The sequence below is a fragment of the Phascolarctos cinereus genome, unplaced genomic scaffold (genome assembly GCF_003287225.1).
Source record: "Phascolarctos cinereus isolate Bilbo 61053 unplaced genomic scaffold, phaCin_HiC Scaffold_726;HRSCAF=1367, whole genome shotgun sequence".
NCBI classification, from domain to species: Eukaryota; Metazoa; Chordata; class Mammalia; order Diprotodontia; family Phascolarctidae; genus Phascolarctos; species Phascolarctos cinereus.
The window spans coordinates 48887261-48906038 of NW_027556098.1; the positions used below are offsets into that span (position 1 = coordinate 48887261).

The 18778-nt window shown below is 33.7% G+C and overlaps 1 protein-coding gene across 4 annotated transcripts in view; it reads right to left on the minus strand.

Moving 5' to 3' along the window:
- Nucleotides 1-824: 824 nt before the first annotated feature.
- ERG (ETS transcription factor ERG) overlaps nt 825-18778 on the minus strand; it is a 172438-nt gene continuing 154484 nt past the window's right edge. For all 4 annotated transcript variants that reach the window (XM_078146531.1, XM_020995837.2, XM_078146530.1 and 1 more), the window contains exons 7-10: nt 10206-10271; nt 9454-9510; nt 8848-8895; nt 825-4024 (exon numbers count right to left, since the gene is read on the minus strand). In XM_078146531.1, coding sequence (XP_078002657.1) covers nt 3504-4024; nt 8848-8895; nt 9454-9510; nt 10206-10271 — 692 coding nt within the window. In that variant the 3' untranslated portion in view covers nt 825-3503. The remainder of the gene's footprint in view (nt 4025-8847; nt 8896-9453; nt 9511-10205; nt 10272-18778) is intronic.

The window sequence follows — 18778 nt, forward strand, 5'->3', positions numbered from 1 at the left end:
GGGTTATGATTCCAAATCAAAAGTAGAAAAGTTTTAGGTTAGCACATTTTGTTTTCTATACACTGATAATTTTCTAGCAAATCCATGCTATGGTATTTCCAAGATTTAAGTGGAAGTTTTGCTGACAACAAGACAATGAACATTACTTTCCCCTCAATAGCACCCATTTATCAGAAGCCTAAGCATATGATTATATTTCATATTTAAATGTTATTTTTTAGATAAAAAGAAAGCTTTATTATAGCCCACACACTTCAAGATGACAGGTACTATCAAATTGTGTAGAAGTGTGCTAGCAGTTTAGAGAAAGATCTAATTGTGCCAGACTCTTCGAAATCACTCCATCACAAATTGAAATACTTTATCTGTCCTACAATTAGGCAAGAATAAATTTAATGTTCAATGACATTTTAGAATAAATAAGGATTTGTTTAGATAGAGAAATGAAAACACCACTTAAGACAGCAAAAGAGGAATCTTTCTAGCAATGATCAATTGTCCAGGAAACCAACACAAACAGATGCTTCTGGAAAAAGGCAATAGGAAAAAAAAATTTTTAAGCTTCCAATGATCATGTAAGAATCTCAAATCAATTCCTAGGGGATTTGAAATGAAAAAATAAAATACTGAGAAACAATTTGACATTTGAACATGACATAAATAGGTGAAGAAATTATTTTAAAAGCAGGGATAAAGGGTTATTTATTGAGGACATGCATTATCAAGGTCTTCAAAAATGCTGCATCATTGCTCGTATTTACATCAAACTTGGCAAATAATTTGGTGGGGGGTATGTAGTCAGGAAACTTAAAACATTTGTAAAATTGAATTTGATCTTATTTTGTTTTTATTGTTTTGCTTATGAAATGGTCTTGAAATATTGGCGCTGAATTACCAGGAGAGTACAATTTACAACTATATGCAGAATGCAGGCACATCTGACTTGTTTTTCTGACATAGTAAGTGATCAACCCTTTTCAGTGGTACAGTTTTCATATCCCTTGTTGTTAGTTTGGTTTTTTTTTAATGATATAGGATCAAGGTACAAGCTAGAGCAGAATGGAGTTATTTTCAATACAAATATGATGGTGGAGGCTATGATCCTATGTAATCTTTAGGAATTATTGCCAAGACTTCACAGCAAACAGGTCTGACAACTAAGTTTTCCTTATGGTGAAAGACCTCACAAAGTCTATGAGTAGCTCTGGAACTACTATGAAATAGCCCAATTATGCATTGTGTTCAGGGTTTACTCTTCACACAAGTCAAGATAAGTTGAATTTACTAGAGAACTGAGAGATCTCACCAGTCTTGCTTCCCACCTCCCTTTCCCCTCTCTCCCTACTTTACACAAGGGTTGATACTCTATGGTAAATATAAGTGAGGATATTGAAGAGGACCAGCAAATACAATGTGGAAATACTCACATTGGTGTAATCACAAGTCCATTGGTATACTGGATCTTGGAAACAGTGTCTACTGAGCACAGCTACTAATAAATATGAGGTTAGAGGTTTCTAAAGCCTGAACTCTGGTTCCTAAATTGCTGTGGTATAAAAGACGGAGGTAATCAGCTCATTTCAATCAATGGAAAAAGCCAAATAACACATTAAGATGTTGCCCCCTACTGTTATAAACTGAGGAATAATGGGGTTTTTTGTAACACATTTTATTTACTAATAATGATATAGTTTCTTTAAGTGCAGCAGGTTTTTCATGGTTCAGTTAACACTTTATGATTATATTAAGAACCATGTAGAGATTTGTGATGGAGACAGAACTGAAATTTTTGTTTCAAAAAATCATTCCTCAGTTTCAGACTTCTCTTTCCTTTTTCCTACTACTCTAGAGAGGAGATTATGAACATGCTAGCAGCATAGGAACAGATAGGAAGAATTTGGTCAAAATTTTCACAGTTATGGGGCATAAAATTATTGTAAGGATTGAATTGTGATATGATTTCAGTCAAAAAGCATTTGAGTCCTCTATTTATCTCTCACTTTCTTAAGGGACAAATATGAAGATTAACATTTTTAACCAATTATCATGATGAAGAAAGTTGGTGACTAAAAATGCAGACAACTATATAAATAAGAATCATCAAGGCAGCCCAAGCTTATTTTATTATGTACACTCTGCATTCTAAGTATTAATAACTTCATATTGTAAACATTAAGCATACTGAGTTAAAATTCAAGGCCACGATATTTCTGATTATCCATTGTGTGTGTGTGTGTGCATGAGTGCACACATGTGTGCACGTATGTGTGTGTGTGTATGTACGCACGTGTGTATGGTTGTCTTTGGTTGGCCGAGATCAACTCGTAGTGTATAAATGCATAAGTTATATAATTATTATGTAATAAAGAGGAAAAAACCCACTGACTTGTATACTTCATTCTTACAAACGCACAGCATTTGTGACTCAAAAAGGAAAAGTGATGCCCACTTAACCAAAACATCGATGTGATTTCTGATAATGACAGTCAACAAGGCTGTCTCTTACCTTATGCCCCAAGATAATGATGAGGTCCTGACTGTTTCTTCTAAATATCAGATAATTCCAGTTAAAAAAAAAACTTTAAAAAATGATGTGCAATCTGATTTCTGAATTTCACACTACTTTCCCCTTCAAGATTAGCAGTGTCCTCTCTGTATACTAGGGATGACGTAACACTGATAATGTTTTATCTCATATCCTAACAAATCATTCTCCAAAGTCCAATGTTAACATTTTCAGTTTCTACTTGTTTCTTTCCTCACTCTTTGTTGCTCTCTTCTTCTGCTCCTCACTAATGTCCTGTTGCAGATGCAGATTCTTTTTCTACAATCATACACTTGTCTTTTATACACATTCTCAGTCCTACTCTTTGGATCATAAAAATTTGAAATGATGAGGATTCTTCACAGTTTGAAATAGCTGATAGCCCTCCATCTTGATTTTAATCAAAATAGAAAGTGCCATTGTATTCCACACATTGGCTTCTACAATAAACCAGTCTGAATCTGTGTGTAAGTATGTGTATAAATTCATATATACACACACACTATATATGTATATATATATTTCTATTTTAAATACAGGCAGAGTTTTAAAAATGAATTCATATATTGTATGTTAGATCAATATTGTATTATCCTAATATTGTAGTATAGTCCCAGTTAGCATGTGGATACCAAACTTTACACTGGAGCTTATAAACTTATTAAAGCCACATTTCTTTTGATCATGATCACTTCATGCTTCAACTTACATTGTCTTTCATGATTGTTCCATATTACATTTTAGCATAATCTTTGCTTTTTTAAGTATTAATTTTATTAATTACCTATCCCTAAAGGACTGTTTGATCTCTTTCTCCACCTCCCACACTCACCCCCAGCCTGAAATATAGTCAACCTTTTTCATTCCTTTCATTCCACTTTTGATTCATGTTCTCTCTAGCAGACTTTATAAAAACTCAATGGGAAATTTTATAATGTAGAGGAATGTCATTTTTTCTTTAGTAGTAAGTCCCCAAATGGGAAGGCATATGGCTGGCTGGAAGCCTGGTATTGGGGTAGATACTTCCAGTTGATGAATTCCAGTATGGGTTAGGGGCAGAGAAGAAACTGGAAGATGTCACAGGCAAAGCAGGAGGATGAGGAGCAACAAAGTTCATCTTCTGAGGATGAGCGTGATAGGAGCCCATATAAGGGAGGTCTGATGGATACTTGTACAAAGAAGATTCAGGAGGATGGGGCTGCAATGCCTGAGCAATTCCATGGAAGTCAAATTTATAAGCATAACGCTTGCCATGAACTTTAGTCATAATGTTTTTGTCATAGTAGTAACGTAATGCACGACTAAGCTTATCATAGTTCATGTTCGGCTTGCTTTTGCGTTCTCCCCAGCGACGGGCAACTTCATCAGGGTCTGTCATCTTGAATTCTCCATTGGTGCCTTCCCAAGTGATGCAGTTGGAATTTGAGCTGTCAGATAGAAGCTCCAGAAGGAACTGCCAAAGCTGTATCTGTCCACTCCCTGGAGTAGGAGGGGGGAAGGGAGAAATCGATGAGATTAAGTCACTTAAAAAATAGAAACATTCTACCATTGGCTCTTTTTGTTGACATTCATGCTGATCTACTTTATTCAAACCTCTTATGAAGCTGAGAGAACTCCTTGTTAGATAATGTTTAGACTGTTGACCAAAGTTTTGACTAAAATGGAACTTAATTTTTTTCCCCAAATCCAACTTTCTCCTAAACTTCTCTAATTGTGTTAGAAGTACCATTATTTTTCAGTCTTCCAGATTCGTAATCTTTACATCATCCTTGTTGCCTCATTCTATCTTACATAGTCAATCAGTTCTCAAATTTTTCAGGTTTTCCTTCCACAACACATCTTATATCTGATCCTATCTCTCTACTCACATAGAAACCAGGTTAGTTCAGGTTCTTATCATCTCCTTATTAGAGTATTGCAATATCTCCTTAATTGGTTTTCCTGTCTCAAACCTCTTCACATTCTAGTCTATCATTCATAGAGCTGACAACCTAAAGTTTAGATCTGACCATGTCCCTCTTCTCCTGAATAAAATACCATGTCTCCCTTTAGCCTCAAGGATCAAATATAAATTACTCTGTCTAGCTTTGCAGGCATTTCCTAATCTATCTTTCTAGCCTCATCACATATTATTCCACATTCTGTACTTAAGAATATAGCCAACTGGCCCATTCTATGTTCCTCACATATAACATTCCATCTCTTTTCTCTGTGCCCTGTACTCTCCATTCTCCTATGTATGAAAAGTACCTTGAATCATATAATGTATCTCTGCCTTCAATATATGGCTCAAGTACAATCTTCTACATGAAATCTTTCCTAATCCTCCTTAACTGCCCATGCCTTCCTTCCCTAACTACCTAACTGGTTTTTTTTTCTCTTTATAACTATTCTGTATACGCTTATATATTTAGTTGTTATTTTGTTTCATTCTTTGCATTTGTATTCTTATATTTAGAATCATGATCATACCATAGAAAGCACTTAACAGATGCTTAACTGATTGGAAGTGCACTTTAAAATATATTTGTAAAGGCTTGACATTTCAAAGTCCTCATTGTTTTCTATTTTTGTAAGAAAAGCTGAAAAAATGTAAATAGCAATAATTACATAATTCTATTTTTGTTGTATCCAATAAAATCAGTCAAAACAAAAAAATGAAAGTAAGATTTAAGAAACCAAACTCTTAAAATTTGCAAATAAAATTTAATGGCAGTAAATTCTAATATAATTCTAATAAATATATTTAAACAACATGAATTCTGATATAACATATTCTAATATGATGTTTTGTTACATCGCAGAAATAAAAACTTTCCCAAGAACCAAAAATAAACTAGTTAAAATAGGAAATTTTAGGGGGAAAAAGTTTTTTTTTCAAATCATATCATCATTCATAGTATTTAACCAAATATATGAAAATAAAAAAAAATTCCTCTTTTATTGTAATGCTGATTGTGTTATATTTAAAAGGCCCAAATTCCCCAGCCCTACCCCAAAACCTGTAAAACAATGAATCATTGTAAGTAGTCTTCCTAAGCAAAGAGAGATAGTGATAAATATAGAGAACAGAGATTTGTTGTTCAATAGTTTTAGAGTTGTGTCCAACTCTTAATGAATTTGGGGGTTACCTTGGCAAAGATATTGGAGTGGTTTGCAATTTCTTTCTCCAGCTCATTTTACATTTGAGGAAACTAAGGCAAACAGGGTTAAGTGACTTGCCCAGGGTCACACAGCTAGTAAGTGTCTAAAGCCAGATTTGAACTCAGGAAGATTAGTCTTCTTGACTACAGGCACAGCATTCTATCCACTGTGCCACCTAGCTGCCCAGAGCAAAGATGGTAAATGCAATTAAAAATTCAACTATAAGTGAACACCTAGAGGGAGGACCCCTTACTCAGATCTATACAGTTGTGGTTCCCTTGGTTTTTTAATGAATTGACCATATAATTGCTACTATGCAATTACGTTCAAAGTTTAGCAACTGTACTTGAAATTTTTTCTTTCCTTTTTCTTTCTTTTTTTAAACACAGAGACCTTTTATTGTTTTTTAGTTCTAAATTCTCTCCTCATCCCTACCATCTTCCCTACCATATAAAAGGCAAGGAAAACAAATCTTATTACAAATTTCTGTATTAGCCAGTACCCTCATTGCCCCCCAAAAAAGGCAAGAAAAAGAAAGATGAAAAACAATATACTTCAATTCAGTATGCCCTCTGAGTTAATCAATTCTCTGTTGAAAAGGATAGCATGTTTAATCATGAGGCTTTTGGAATTGTGGTTGTGTTGATTGTGTTGATCAGAGTTACTAAATTTTTTAAAGTTGACTATCTTTACAATATTATTACTACTGTGTAGATTGATCTCCTGGTTCTGTTCAGTTTACTTTACACCATACAATTCATACAAGCCTTCTGAAACCATTCCCTTCATCATTTCTTACAGGATAATCACATTCATATGGCATTAATTTTAGTCATTCCCCAATTGATGAGCAATCCACTAGTTTCTAATGCTTTGCCATCGCAAAAAGAACTATTATAAATATTTTTGTACAGTGAGTCCTTTTCCTCTTTCTTTGATCTCTTTGAGGTATAGCCCTAGTTTCAGTAATGTTGGTTCAAAGGGTATGCACAGTTTAATTGCCTTTGGAGCACAGTTTTAAATTGCTTTCCACAATGGTTGGAGTAGTGGACAGCTCCACCAACAGTGCATCAAAATACTTGTTTTTCCCATATCCAGTTCATCCTCTGTCATGTTCCCTTTTTGTCATTTTAGCCAATCTGATGGGTATAAGGTGGCACTTCAAAATTGTTTTAATGTGTGCTTTTCTAATTATTAGTGATTTAGAGCATTTTTATATGACTATTGATAGCTTGAACTTTTTCATCTAAAAACTGCTTATTCCTTCCTTTTGACCATTCATCATTTGGGAAATGGAGCTTATCTTGTAATTTGACTCAGACCCCAATATATTTAAAAATGAAATCTTTATAAAGAAACTTGCTACAAAGATTCCCCCCCCCATTTCCTTCTTTTCTTCTAATTTTAGCTGCATTGGTTTTGCTTCTGTGAAAACTTGAGTTTGACATAATCGAAATTTTATCTATTTTACTTCTCATTAACCTCTTATTAGGTCATAAACTCTTCCCCTAGCCATGGATCCAACAAGTAATTTTTTCCCTGCTTCACCAATCTGCTTATGTTATCCCTCTTTATATCTAAATCATATGCCAATTTTGAACTTATCTTGGTATATTCTGTGAGATCTTGCTCTGTGTCTAGTTTCTGGCAAACTACTTTCTAGTTTTCCTCAATTTTTTTTTTTATCAAATAAGAGTTCTGCCTTTAATAGTTGGGATCTGTGGATTTACCAAACACTAGATTACTGTATTTGCTTCTGTATCCCTAACCTGTTCTACTGATCAACCTCTATTTCTTATGTGTACCAAATTATTTTGATGACAACTCAATTCAAATTATAGGTTTGTAATATAGTTTGATATCTGGTAGTGCTAGGTCCACTTCCTTCCCATTTTTTTTTATTGATTCCTTTGACATTTGTTACTTTTTATTTCTCCAAATGAATTTTGTTATTCTTTTTCTAATTATATAAAGCAATTTTTTGGTACTTCGTTTGATATGGCACTGAATGAGGTAGTATTGTCTTTTTGTTATATTGGCTTGGCCTGCCCATGAGCAATTAATATTTCTCCAATGATTAAGATCATTTTTATTTCTATTCATATAGCTTCTGTGTGTGCTTTGGCAAGTAGAGTAAAATATTTGATACTATCTAAAATTATTTTAAATGGAATTTCTCTTTCTTCCTGTTGAATTTTGTTGGTAATAAACAGAAATGCTAATGATTGGTGTGGGCTTATTTTATATCCTGAAACTTTGTTGCAGGTAGTGTTTCAATTAATTTTTAGTTGACTTTCTTGGATTTTCTAAGTAACACATCATGTCATTAACAAAAGGCAAATGTTTTCTTTCCTTGTTTCTTCTTTTCATTCCTTCAATTTACTTTTCTTGTCTTATTGTTATAACAATAAGGGGCAGCTACATGACACAGTGGATAGAGTGCTGGGCCCCCAGTCAGGAAGACTCATCTTTCTGAGTTCAAATCTGGCCTCAGACACTTACTGGGTGTGTGATCCTAGGCAAGTCACTTAACCCTGTTTGCTTCAGTTTCCTCATCTATAAAAATAAGCTGGAGAAAGAAATAGCAAACTTTTTTTAATCTCTTATGACTTCTTATGATTCCTACAGGAATGGCAAATTTTCTAGTTGGCTCTAGTATTTTCATCAGAAATATCTGAAAGTCTTCTATACTATACCCAGCTAAAGTGAAAAGCGCTGAGAAGAGGGCAACCAGGATGGGAGTGAATCTTCAGTCCCCACCAAATGAGGATTGGAAGAAAGATCTGGGTATGATTAATCTGGAGAAAAGAAAATCAAGGAGTGATGATAGCTGTGTTGTTTAAAGAGTTGTCATGTGGATGACCAATTAGATTTGTTTCGTTTGGTTCCGGCAAGCAGAACCCAAATAGGTAAAAATTTCAAAAAGGCAAATTTAGAGTCATTGCCTAGAAAAACTTCCTTAACAATAGAACTGTCTAAAAGTTCTATGGACTGCCTCAAGATAAGGTATTTTCTCCCTCCTTAGAATTCTTCAAAGAAAGGCTGGACAACCACTTGTTGAGGATGTTATAATGGGTATATGTTTGCTTCTGAAGTCCCTTGTAACACATAAATTCTGATTCTTGTACTGAGAGACAAAAGTAGCACCAGCATCTTACCAGGATTTGCAAGACGGCTACTTGTTGGTCCAAGAATCTGATACGGATCTATGCCAAAAATGAAAAGAAGAAAACAAAGAATATGACACAAACATGACTTTTTGATAAATAGTTCAGTTAGTAAACAAATATTATATACCCACTGGGGACAGATCACTGTGCTAGATAATAGGGAACATACAAAGATAAATATATCATGGTTCATTGTCAAGGTCTGGTCATTAACCATGATGCCTCTCAAAGTTCTATAGCAATTTGAGACTCTTAAAGCATGTGTGATTTTTCTTTTTTAAATTTGTTTCTGGTAACTTGGAATTGCATTACAAAACTTTGGTGTAGTTACGGGATTAAAACTATTAACAAACTATTTAAGATTGTACTACTTTTGGGAAACTTGGAATTTTTTGCTTGTAACTTTCCTTGTAATTTTTTGCTTGTTCTATGTATCTGAAATATTTATTTAATTCACAACACAAAAGTAGGCTTAATGGACTATCTTTAGTTTATGGAAATAATATTCATAAAGTAGGTATGCAAGTTATTAGTCTTCTCTTGAAGTTGCTTACATTTTCAAAGACACCCAGGTTCTAAGATACTGAAACATACCTAACTGGGGACGCTGGTCTTCTGTTTTGGGAACTGTTGAAGAAGATGGCTGAGTAACTGGAGAAAAAAAAAGATAATTACCTATATTTTATGCCTGAGAACCACATTCTGACTTTCTCATGATAAATTCCTCCGCTAAACTCAAATGATCAAAACCACAGTTGTGAATATTAAGGTACTAAGTTATTGCCATATATCACTAAAGAAAATAGAGATAAATATAGAAAGAAATCTCTGATGAAGATTTTCTTTATTGCCACATCACCACCCTGGGAAATCCCTGCCTTAGAGTTTTTCTCTACACTTTCATGGCTCATTCTCATTTTGGAGGGGATTTCAGTCATTCAATTTCAATTTCAGTTCAATGCCTTTCTCTCATCTTGACTTTTTTCAGGCTCCACTGCTATCTCCTAGACTGCCACATCGTACCCAAGTGTGTCACTTCCCTATCTCTTTCCATCGCTCCTCTGTGTAATGTTTTACCCCATTGAAATGTAATCTCCATGAGGGTAGAGACTGTTTCACTTGCTTTTAATTGTGTCCCAGTGCTTAGTAGAGTTCCTGACACATAATACTTTTTTATCTATCTACTGTGATATTAAAATATAGAAATCATAGAAAGTAATAGAGAGGAATTAGGGAGGTCATTTTAAAACATGAATAGACTTAAGAAATCTCCAGTTATTTAAATGATGCTATGGACCTGAAGCACAAAGATTCAAATCCACATGAGAGTGGGAAAAAAACCCTACCTTTTGACTGTGTAGGGTGACTATGACTTGTCCAGGTTGATCTCCTGGCTGCTTCATATGATAAATCTATAAAGACCAATAAATTATCACCTATATTAACAATTTAGACATTTAAAAAATATGTACTATGGTTTTACTTTTGTGCTTATTGAAACAAATATACAAAAATTAGTAATTTGTAGATATCACACTTCACTCATTTTTGAGCTATACTTATGAGGTAAAATATTGAGAATTTTGTTGGTGGCTATAAGATTTAGGGATAACAATGCTGGTGTTTTCCCACAATTCATTTAAAAATACGTATTCTATTGGAAACATGTTTATAACAGCTATTTTTAGAAAGAAGCTCCCATTTTTACCTCCGTTGCACCTTCCCTTGTAACAAAGAAAAACAATTAAGCAAAAGCATCAGATACAGTGATTACATCTATATTCTGTCATGTTCTAGAAGTCCTAGTAGTTCCCTGCATCTCTAATATGAGGATGGAGATATTTTTCATTATCTATTCAACAGGACCTTCAGTGGTTTTAAAATTACCTCAAGTTTGGCTTCCTTTTAGTTATCTTTTCATTTGCTACAGTCAATCAGTTAACAAGCATTTATTATGCACCACCTACTCTGAGCCAGACACTGTGTTAAGTGTTGGAGGTACAAAGAAAGATAAAAGATTATCTTTGCTCTCCAGAAGCTTACAGTCTAATGGTAGTACAACATGCAAAGAACTACATACAAACAAGATACATATAAGTGGGAAATAATCAGTAGAGAAAAAACTAAGCATTAAGGGTGTCAGGAAAGTCTCCTTGCATAGAAGGTGAGAATTTCGGCCAAGACTTGAAGGAATTCCAGAAATTCCAGCATCAGAGACAGTAAGTAAAAATTCCTTGAGTTAGGGGATGGAGTATCTTGTGTGAGGAATAGGAAGTAGACCAATATCCTTGTACTGCAGAAAACACATTTGTGTGGGGAAGGTGCAAAGTAAGAAGAGTGGAGAGGTAGGAGGTACAGGTTATAAAGGATTCTGAACACCATGCAGAGGACTTCATGTTTGATCCTCAAGGTGATAGGGAGTCTCTAGAGTTTTTGAGTGGAATGGTGAAATGGTCAGATCTGTATTTTAAGAAGATTACTTTGGCACCTAATTAAAGGATGGACTGGAGTGGACAGAGATTTGTGGCAAGAAGGTCCACCAGCAAGCTATCACAATAGTCTAAGCATGTGATGATGAAAACCTGTAAAAGGGTGGTGGCCTTGTCAAAATAGAGAAGGGGGCATAGATAAGAGATTTTACAAAGCTCAAATCAACAATACTTAGCACCTGAATGGATGGAGGGAGGGTGAGAGAAAGGAATGGAGGACCAAAAAGCATAAATATTAAATGCAACCTTTTCAGACTATAATGTAAAAAAAATTACATTGATAAAGGGACAGGGAAATATATATATATATATATATATATATATATATATATATATATATATATATATATATATATATATATACATACACATACATACATGCATACATACATATATATATACATATATATGAAACTAAATAACAATCATAAAGAATGAGTGTGTCAAAGAAGAAATCATAAAAACAATCAATAATTTCATTAAAGAAAATAATGAGGCAACATACCAAAATTTACATAATTTACCCAAAGCAGTACTGAAGGGAAATTTAATATCTCTAAATGCATATATTAATAAAAGAAAGAACATGTCAATGATTTTGGCAAGCAACTGAAAATACTAAAAAAAAGAACAAATTAAAAATCCTCAATCAAACATTAAATTGAAAATCCTGAAAATCATAAGAGAGATTAACAAAACTGAAAGTAAGAAAACCATTGAACTAATAAATGAAGCTAGGAGCTGGTTTTATGGGGGGAAATAGATAAACTATTGGTTAGTTTAATTAAAAAAGAAAGAAGAAAACAAGTAACAATATCAAAAATGAAGATATAATTAAAACAATCTTAAGGGCTATTTTGCCCAATTATATGCCAGTGAAACTGACAATCTAAGTGGAATTAATGAATATTTTAAAAAATATAAACTACCTAGATTAACAAACAAGGGGAAAAAATACTTACATAACCTTGTCTTAGAAGAAAGTAAACAAGCCAAAAATGTGCCCCTAAGAAAAAATCTGCAGAGAGATTCACAAGGGAATTCTGCCAAACATTGATAGAACAATTAATTCCAATACTATATAAAATTTTTGGAAAATAGGCAAAGAATGAAATTCCTTTTATGACACAAATATGGTGCTGATACCTAAACCAAGAAGAGAAAAAATCAGAGAAAGAAAGCTATAGAACAATTTCCCCAATATATATTGTTTCAAAGAATTTTAATAAAATACTAACAAGGAGATTACAGTAATATGTCACAAAGATTATACACTACGACCAGTTGGGCTTTATACAAGAAACATAGGGCTGGTTCACCACTAGGAAAATCAACATAATCTACCACATCAACAACAAAACCAACAGATATTATATGATTATCTCAATAGATGCAGAAAAAGCTTTTGACAAAATATAACACCTATTCTATTAAAAATGCTACAAGGCTTCAGAATTAGCGGCACTTTCATGAAAATGATAAGTATCTATCTAAAACCATCAGCAAGCATTATCTGTAATGGGGATAAACTAGAAACCTTCCCAATAAAATCATGTGTGAAGCAAGAATGCCCATTATCACCACTATTACTCAATATTGTATTTGAAATGCTACCTATAGCAATAAGAGAAGAAAAAGAACTTGAAGGAATTAGAATAGTCAATGAGGAATCAAAACTATCACTCTTTGTAGATAATATGATGGTACACTTAGAGAATTGACTAAAAAACTAGTTGAAACAATTAACAAGTTCAGCAAAGTAGCAGGATATAAAATAAAACCACATAAGTCATCAGCATTTTTATGTCTTCCCAAGAAAATCCAGCAGGAAGAAGAAAAAGAACCTCCAGTTAAAATAACTGCGGACAATGTAAAATACTTGGGATTCTATACCAATTCAAATTGAGGAACCATGTGAACAAAATTTTAAAAATAATTTTACACAAATTAAGACAGCTATAAACAATTGGAAAAATATTAATTGCTCATGGATAGACACTAATTGCTCAATGTAACAAAAATTGAAAATTTTACCTTAATTAACTTACTTATTCAGTGTCATACTGATCAAACCAAAAAAATTTATATAGCTAGAAAAAAAATTCATCTGGAAGAATAATGGGTAAAGAGTATCAAGGAAATCAATGAAAAAAATGTTAAGGAAAGTGACCTAGCAGTACCAAATCTCAAACTATTTTAAAAAGTATTAATCATTGACTTCCCAGTGCCATGACGGGGGAGTGAAGCAGGAACTCACCTGAACCCTCCCAAATTCCCCTCCAAACTACCTTGCAGTAATGCCTCAGAACTAATTTTGGAGCAATGAAGCAGCTTACCATCCTAGAACACCTTGGAAGGTCAGCAGGAAATGTCTAACTCAATGGGGTTGGAGGGGAGTGTGGTTCCTGAGCAAGTCGATGGCAGGCTACACTTCAGGGTGTCTGAAGCAGACCAACAGTGAGACACTGCCCTTAGAACAGACCAGTAGCAAAACCATAGTCCCAGAGCCAGCCAACAGGGAGACCTCCTGCAGAGCAGTGCAAACCAGCACCTAGACCCTGAGGCACAATGCAAGCTGGCAACAAGTCCCCAAACCCTGGTGCAAGAAGCTTGGAACTGTGTTCTCTTCATCCTGGAGCAGAGCTCAACTTTAAAAGTCACAAAATAGGCAGAAAAATTGGCAATAATAATAATAATAACCTGACTGTAGAAAGTTACTGTGGTGTCAGAAGATCAAGGCACAACTTAGAAGACAACAATATCAGAAGAACTACATGCAAAGCCTCAAGGAAAATGTGAACTGCTCTCAGCCCCCAAAAAAACTCCTAGAAGAGCTCAAAAAGGATTTTAAAAAAGCAAATAAGAAAAGTAAAAGAAAAATGGAAAAAGAAATGAGAGTAATGCAAAAGAATCATGAAAAATGACTAAACAACTTGGTAAGAGGAGCACCAAAGTGGATAAAGATATATACAAATTCATCAAACAACTCACTAAAAATAGAATTGTAAAGGAGGTACAAAAGCTAACTGGAGAAAATCATTCCCAAGAAATTAATATTGGGCAAGTAGAATCTAGTAATTCCATCAGACATTAAGAAATGATAAAACAAAATCAAAAAATGAAAAAAATTAGAAGAAAAAGTGAAAATTTCTCATTGGAAAAACAACTGACGTGAAAAATAGATCAAGGAGAGATAATTTAAGAAATATTGGACTACCTGAAAGCTCTGATAAAAAAAAAAGAGAGAGAGACTGGACATCATATTTCAAGAAATGGTAAGGAAAATTGCCCTGATATCCTAGAATCAGAGTGTAAAATAGTTAATGGAAGAATCCAGTAATTACTTCCTGAAAGAGATCTCAAAATGAAAACTCCAAGAAATATTATAGCCACATTCCAGAATTATCAGGTCAATGAGAAAATAATGCAAGCAGCCAGAAATAAATAATTTAAACATCGTGGAGCCACAGCCAAGATTACACAGGATTCAGCAGCTTCTACATTAAAGGAATAGAGGGCTTGGAATATGATATTCTGGAAGGCAAAGTAGCTAAGATTACAACCAAGAATCTACTCAGAAAAACTGATCCTTCAGTGGGGGAATGAATATTAAATGAAGTAGAAGACTTTCAAGCATTCCTAATTAAAAGACCAGAACTGAACAAAAAAATTTGATCTTCAAATACAAGACTCAAGGGAAACATAAAAAGATAAACAGGAAAGAGAAAACATAGGAGATTCAATAGGGTTAAACTCTATATTTCTATATGGCAAGATGATACTTGAAACTCTTAAGAACCTTATTACTATAAGACAGTTAATAGAAGTATACATAGATGGAGGGTGTGAGTGTGAGTTGACTATGATGGGATGATAGCCAAAAAAAAAAATTAAGTGGAGAAAAAGAAGATTGTACTGGTTGAAGGGAGAAAAGAGAGATAGAATGTGGTAAGATTTCTCACATAAAAGAGATACAAAAGAGCTAATACAGTAGAAAGGAAAATAGAGAGGTAGAAGACAGTGTGGATATCGAAATCTATCTTACCCTAAAGGGAAGTATAAAGTGATGGGAAGGGAGGATTGGCAAGAAGGGAAGGTAGATTAGGGGAGGTGGTGGTCAGAAGTAAAAACACTTGTGGGGAAGGACAGGGTGAAAGGTAAGAAAGAGAGAGGATAAACAAGGGAAAAATAATATGGAGTGAAATAGTTGTCATTAGCATAAATGTGAATGGGATGAATTCACCCATAAAATGAAAGCCAATAGCAGAATGAATTAAAAAACAGAACCCTACAATATATTGTTTACAGGAAACATACTTAGAGAGACACAGAATAAAGCAAAGAATTAAAGAGTCTGAAGCACTGTCTATTATAGTTTAGCTGAAGTTAAAAAAAAAGCACGAGTAGCAATCATCATTTCCAATAAAGCAAAAGCAAAAATAGATCCAATTAAAAGCGATAAGGATGGAAACTATACCTTGCTAAAAGGTAACAGACAATGAAGTAATGTTGATACTATATATATTGTATACACATATGTATGATGCCAAATGGTATAGCATCTAAATTTTTAAAGGAGAAGTTAAATGAGTTACAGGAGGAAATAGACAATAAAACTATACTAGTGGGGAACCTCAACTTTCCCCTTTCAGAACTAGATAAATCTAACCAAAAATAAATGAGAAAGAAGTAAAGGAGGAGTATAGAATTTTAGAAAAGTTTGATGTGATGGACCTATGAAAAAAATTGAATGTGAATATAAAAAATTTTGCTTTTTCTTCAGCAGTAGAGGGCACCTACACAAAAATTGATCATGCATTAAGGCATTAAAAATCTCACAATCAAATGGAGAAAAGCAGAAATATTAAATGCACCTTTTTTCAGCTCATATTGCAATAAAAATTACATTCAATAAGGAGGCATGAAAAGATAGATTAAAAATTATTTGAAAACCAAATAATCTAATCCTAAAGAATGATTGAGTCAAAGAAAAAATCATAGAAACAATCAATTTTCATTAAAGAAAATGACAACAATGAGGCAACATACCAAAGATTATGGAATGTAGCCAAAGCAGTACTTGGAGGGTAAGCATACCTTTAAATGCTTACATCAATAAAATAGAGAAAGAGCAGATCAGTGAATTGGGCATGCAACTAAAAAAAAAAAGGCAAGAAAGAGAATAAATTAAAAATCTCCAATTGAACACCAAATTAGTAATCCTGAAACCAAAGGATAGATTAACAAAATTCAAAGTAAGAAAATCATTGAATGAATAAATAAAACTAGAATTAGGTTTTATTTTTAAAAAGCAATAAAATAGATAAACCATTGGTTAATTTAATTTTAAAAAGAAGAGAAGAAAACCAAACTGCCAGTATCGAAAATGAAAAAGATGAATTAACTATCAATGAAAAGGAAATTAAAGCAATTATTGAGAGCTATTTTGCCTAATTAGATGCCAATAAATCTGACAATCTAAGTGAAATGAATGAATATTTACTGAAATATAAATTGCACAGATTAACAGAAGAGGAAACAGAATGTTTAAATAACCCTATTTTAGAAAAAGGAATTGAAGTCATCAATGAACTCCTTGAGAAAAAATCCCCAGGACCAGGTGGATTCATAATTCTACTAAGCATTTAAAAAAACAACCCATTAATCCTAATACCTTATAAACTATTTGGAAAACTAGGGAAAGAAGGAGTATTACCAAATTCCTTTTATGATAAAAATATGGTACTTATCCCTAAGCCAGGGAGCGTGAAAATGGAGAAAGAAAATTGTAAACCAATTTCTCTAATATATATTGTTGCAAAAATTTTAAATAAAATAACTGGCAAGGAGATTATAGCAATATATCTCAAGGACCATACATTATAGGAAAACTATCAGCAAGATGGTGGAGTAAAAGCAGTGACTTGCTTGAGCTATCCCCCAAATCCCTCTAAATACCTGCAAAAAATGGCTCTACACAAATTTCAGAGCAGCAGAACCCACAAAAAGACAGAGTGAAACAAGTTTCCAGCCCAAGACAACCTGGATGCTTGATTAGAAAGGTCCATTGTGCTGGGCTGGGAGAGAAAGGCAGTTCAGCTTGGGTGCACAAACAAACACCAGGCCTCAGCAAACCTGGAGCAGGCCTCAGGGGACTGAATTACTGTCAGCTGTGGTGGTTTCCAGACTTCTCAACCCACAAATGCCAAAGATAACTTAGAAGACCAATAGGAAAAGTCTGTGACCATGGTGAGGGTGGGTGGGGAGAGAGGAAAGGAGAGAATTTGGAACTGAAAGTTTTAAAAACAAATGTTAAAAAATTATCTTCACATGCAACTGGGAAATAAGACATACAGGCAATGGAGTACAGAAATCTATCCTGCCCTACAGGAAAATAGAAGAGAAAAGGAATAAGAAAAGGGGAGGAGAGATAGAAGGGAGGAAGAAAGGGTATTCTTGCTGTCTTGAAGTCGGGGGAGGGATAAGATGGGGAGAAAATTTGGAACTCAAAATCTTGTGGAAGTGAATGTTGAAAACTAAAAATAAATAAATTAATGAATCTTAAAAAACTATCACCTTAATTGACTGTATCAATAAGAAAACCAACAGAAATCGTATGTTTGTCTCAATAGATGCAGGAAAAGCTTTTGAAAAAATACAAGCCCATTCCTATTAAAAACACTAGAGAACATAGGAATAAATGGGGCTTTCCTTAAAATTATAAGATGCCTAAAACCATCAGTAAGCATTATCTGTAATGGGGATAAGCTAGAATCCTTCCCAATAAGATCAGAGGTGAATATCACCACTATTATTCAATACTGTACTAGAAAAGCTACCTATAGCAATGAGAAGAAAAAGAAATTAAAGAAATTAGAATAGACAATGGGGAAACAATACTATTACTCATTACAAATGATATGATGGTGTATTTAGAGATTCCTAGAAAATCAACTAAAAAACTATTTAAAATAATTAAGAACTTTAACAAAGCTGCAGCACACAAAATAAGCCCCCATAAATCATCAGCATTTCTGTATAAGACCAATGAAGTCCAGCAGCAAGAAACAGAAAAAGAAATTGCATTCAAAATAACTGTAGACAATATAAAATGTTTGGAAGTCTACCTGGCAAGACACACCCAGGTACTATATGAACACAATTACAAAACACTTTTTGCACAAATAAAGTCAGACCTACACAATTGGAAAAATATTGATTGCTCATGAGTGGCCAAACCAATAAATAAAATTAACAATTTTACCCAAATTAACCTACTTCTTCAGTGTCATACTAATCAAACCAGTTGTGAAAGTCACCTCTTCTTGCCTTCTTCTATTTTAAAAAACAACACAAACTTTTTATCATTGTAATGCTTCCATTTTAAAGTTATTGTGGTATACACACACATATGGAATAATTTCTTGGTC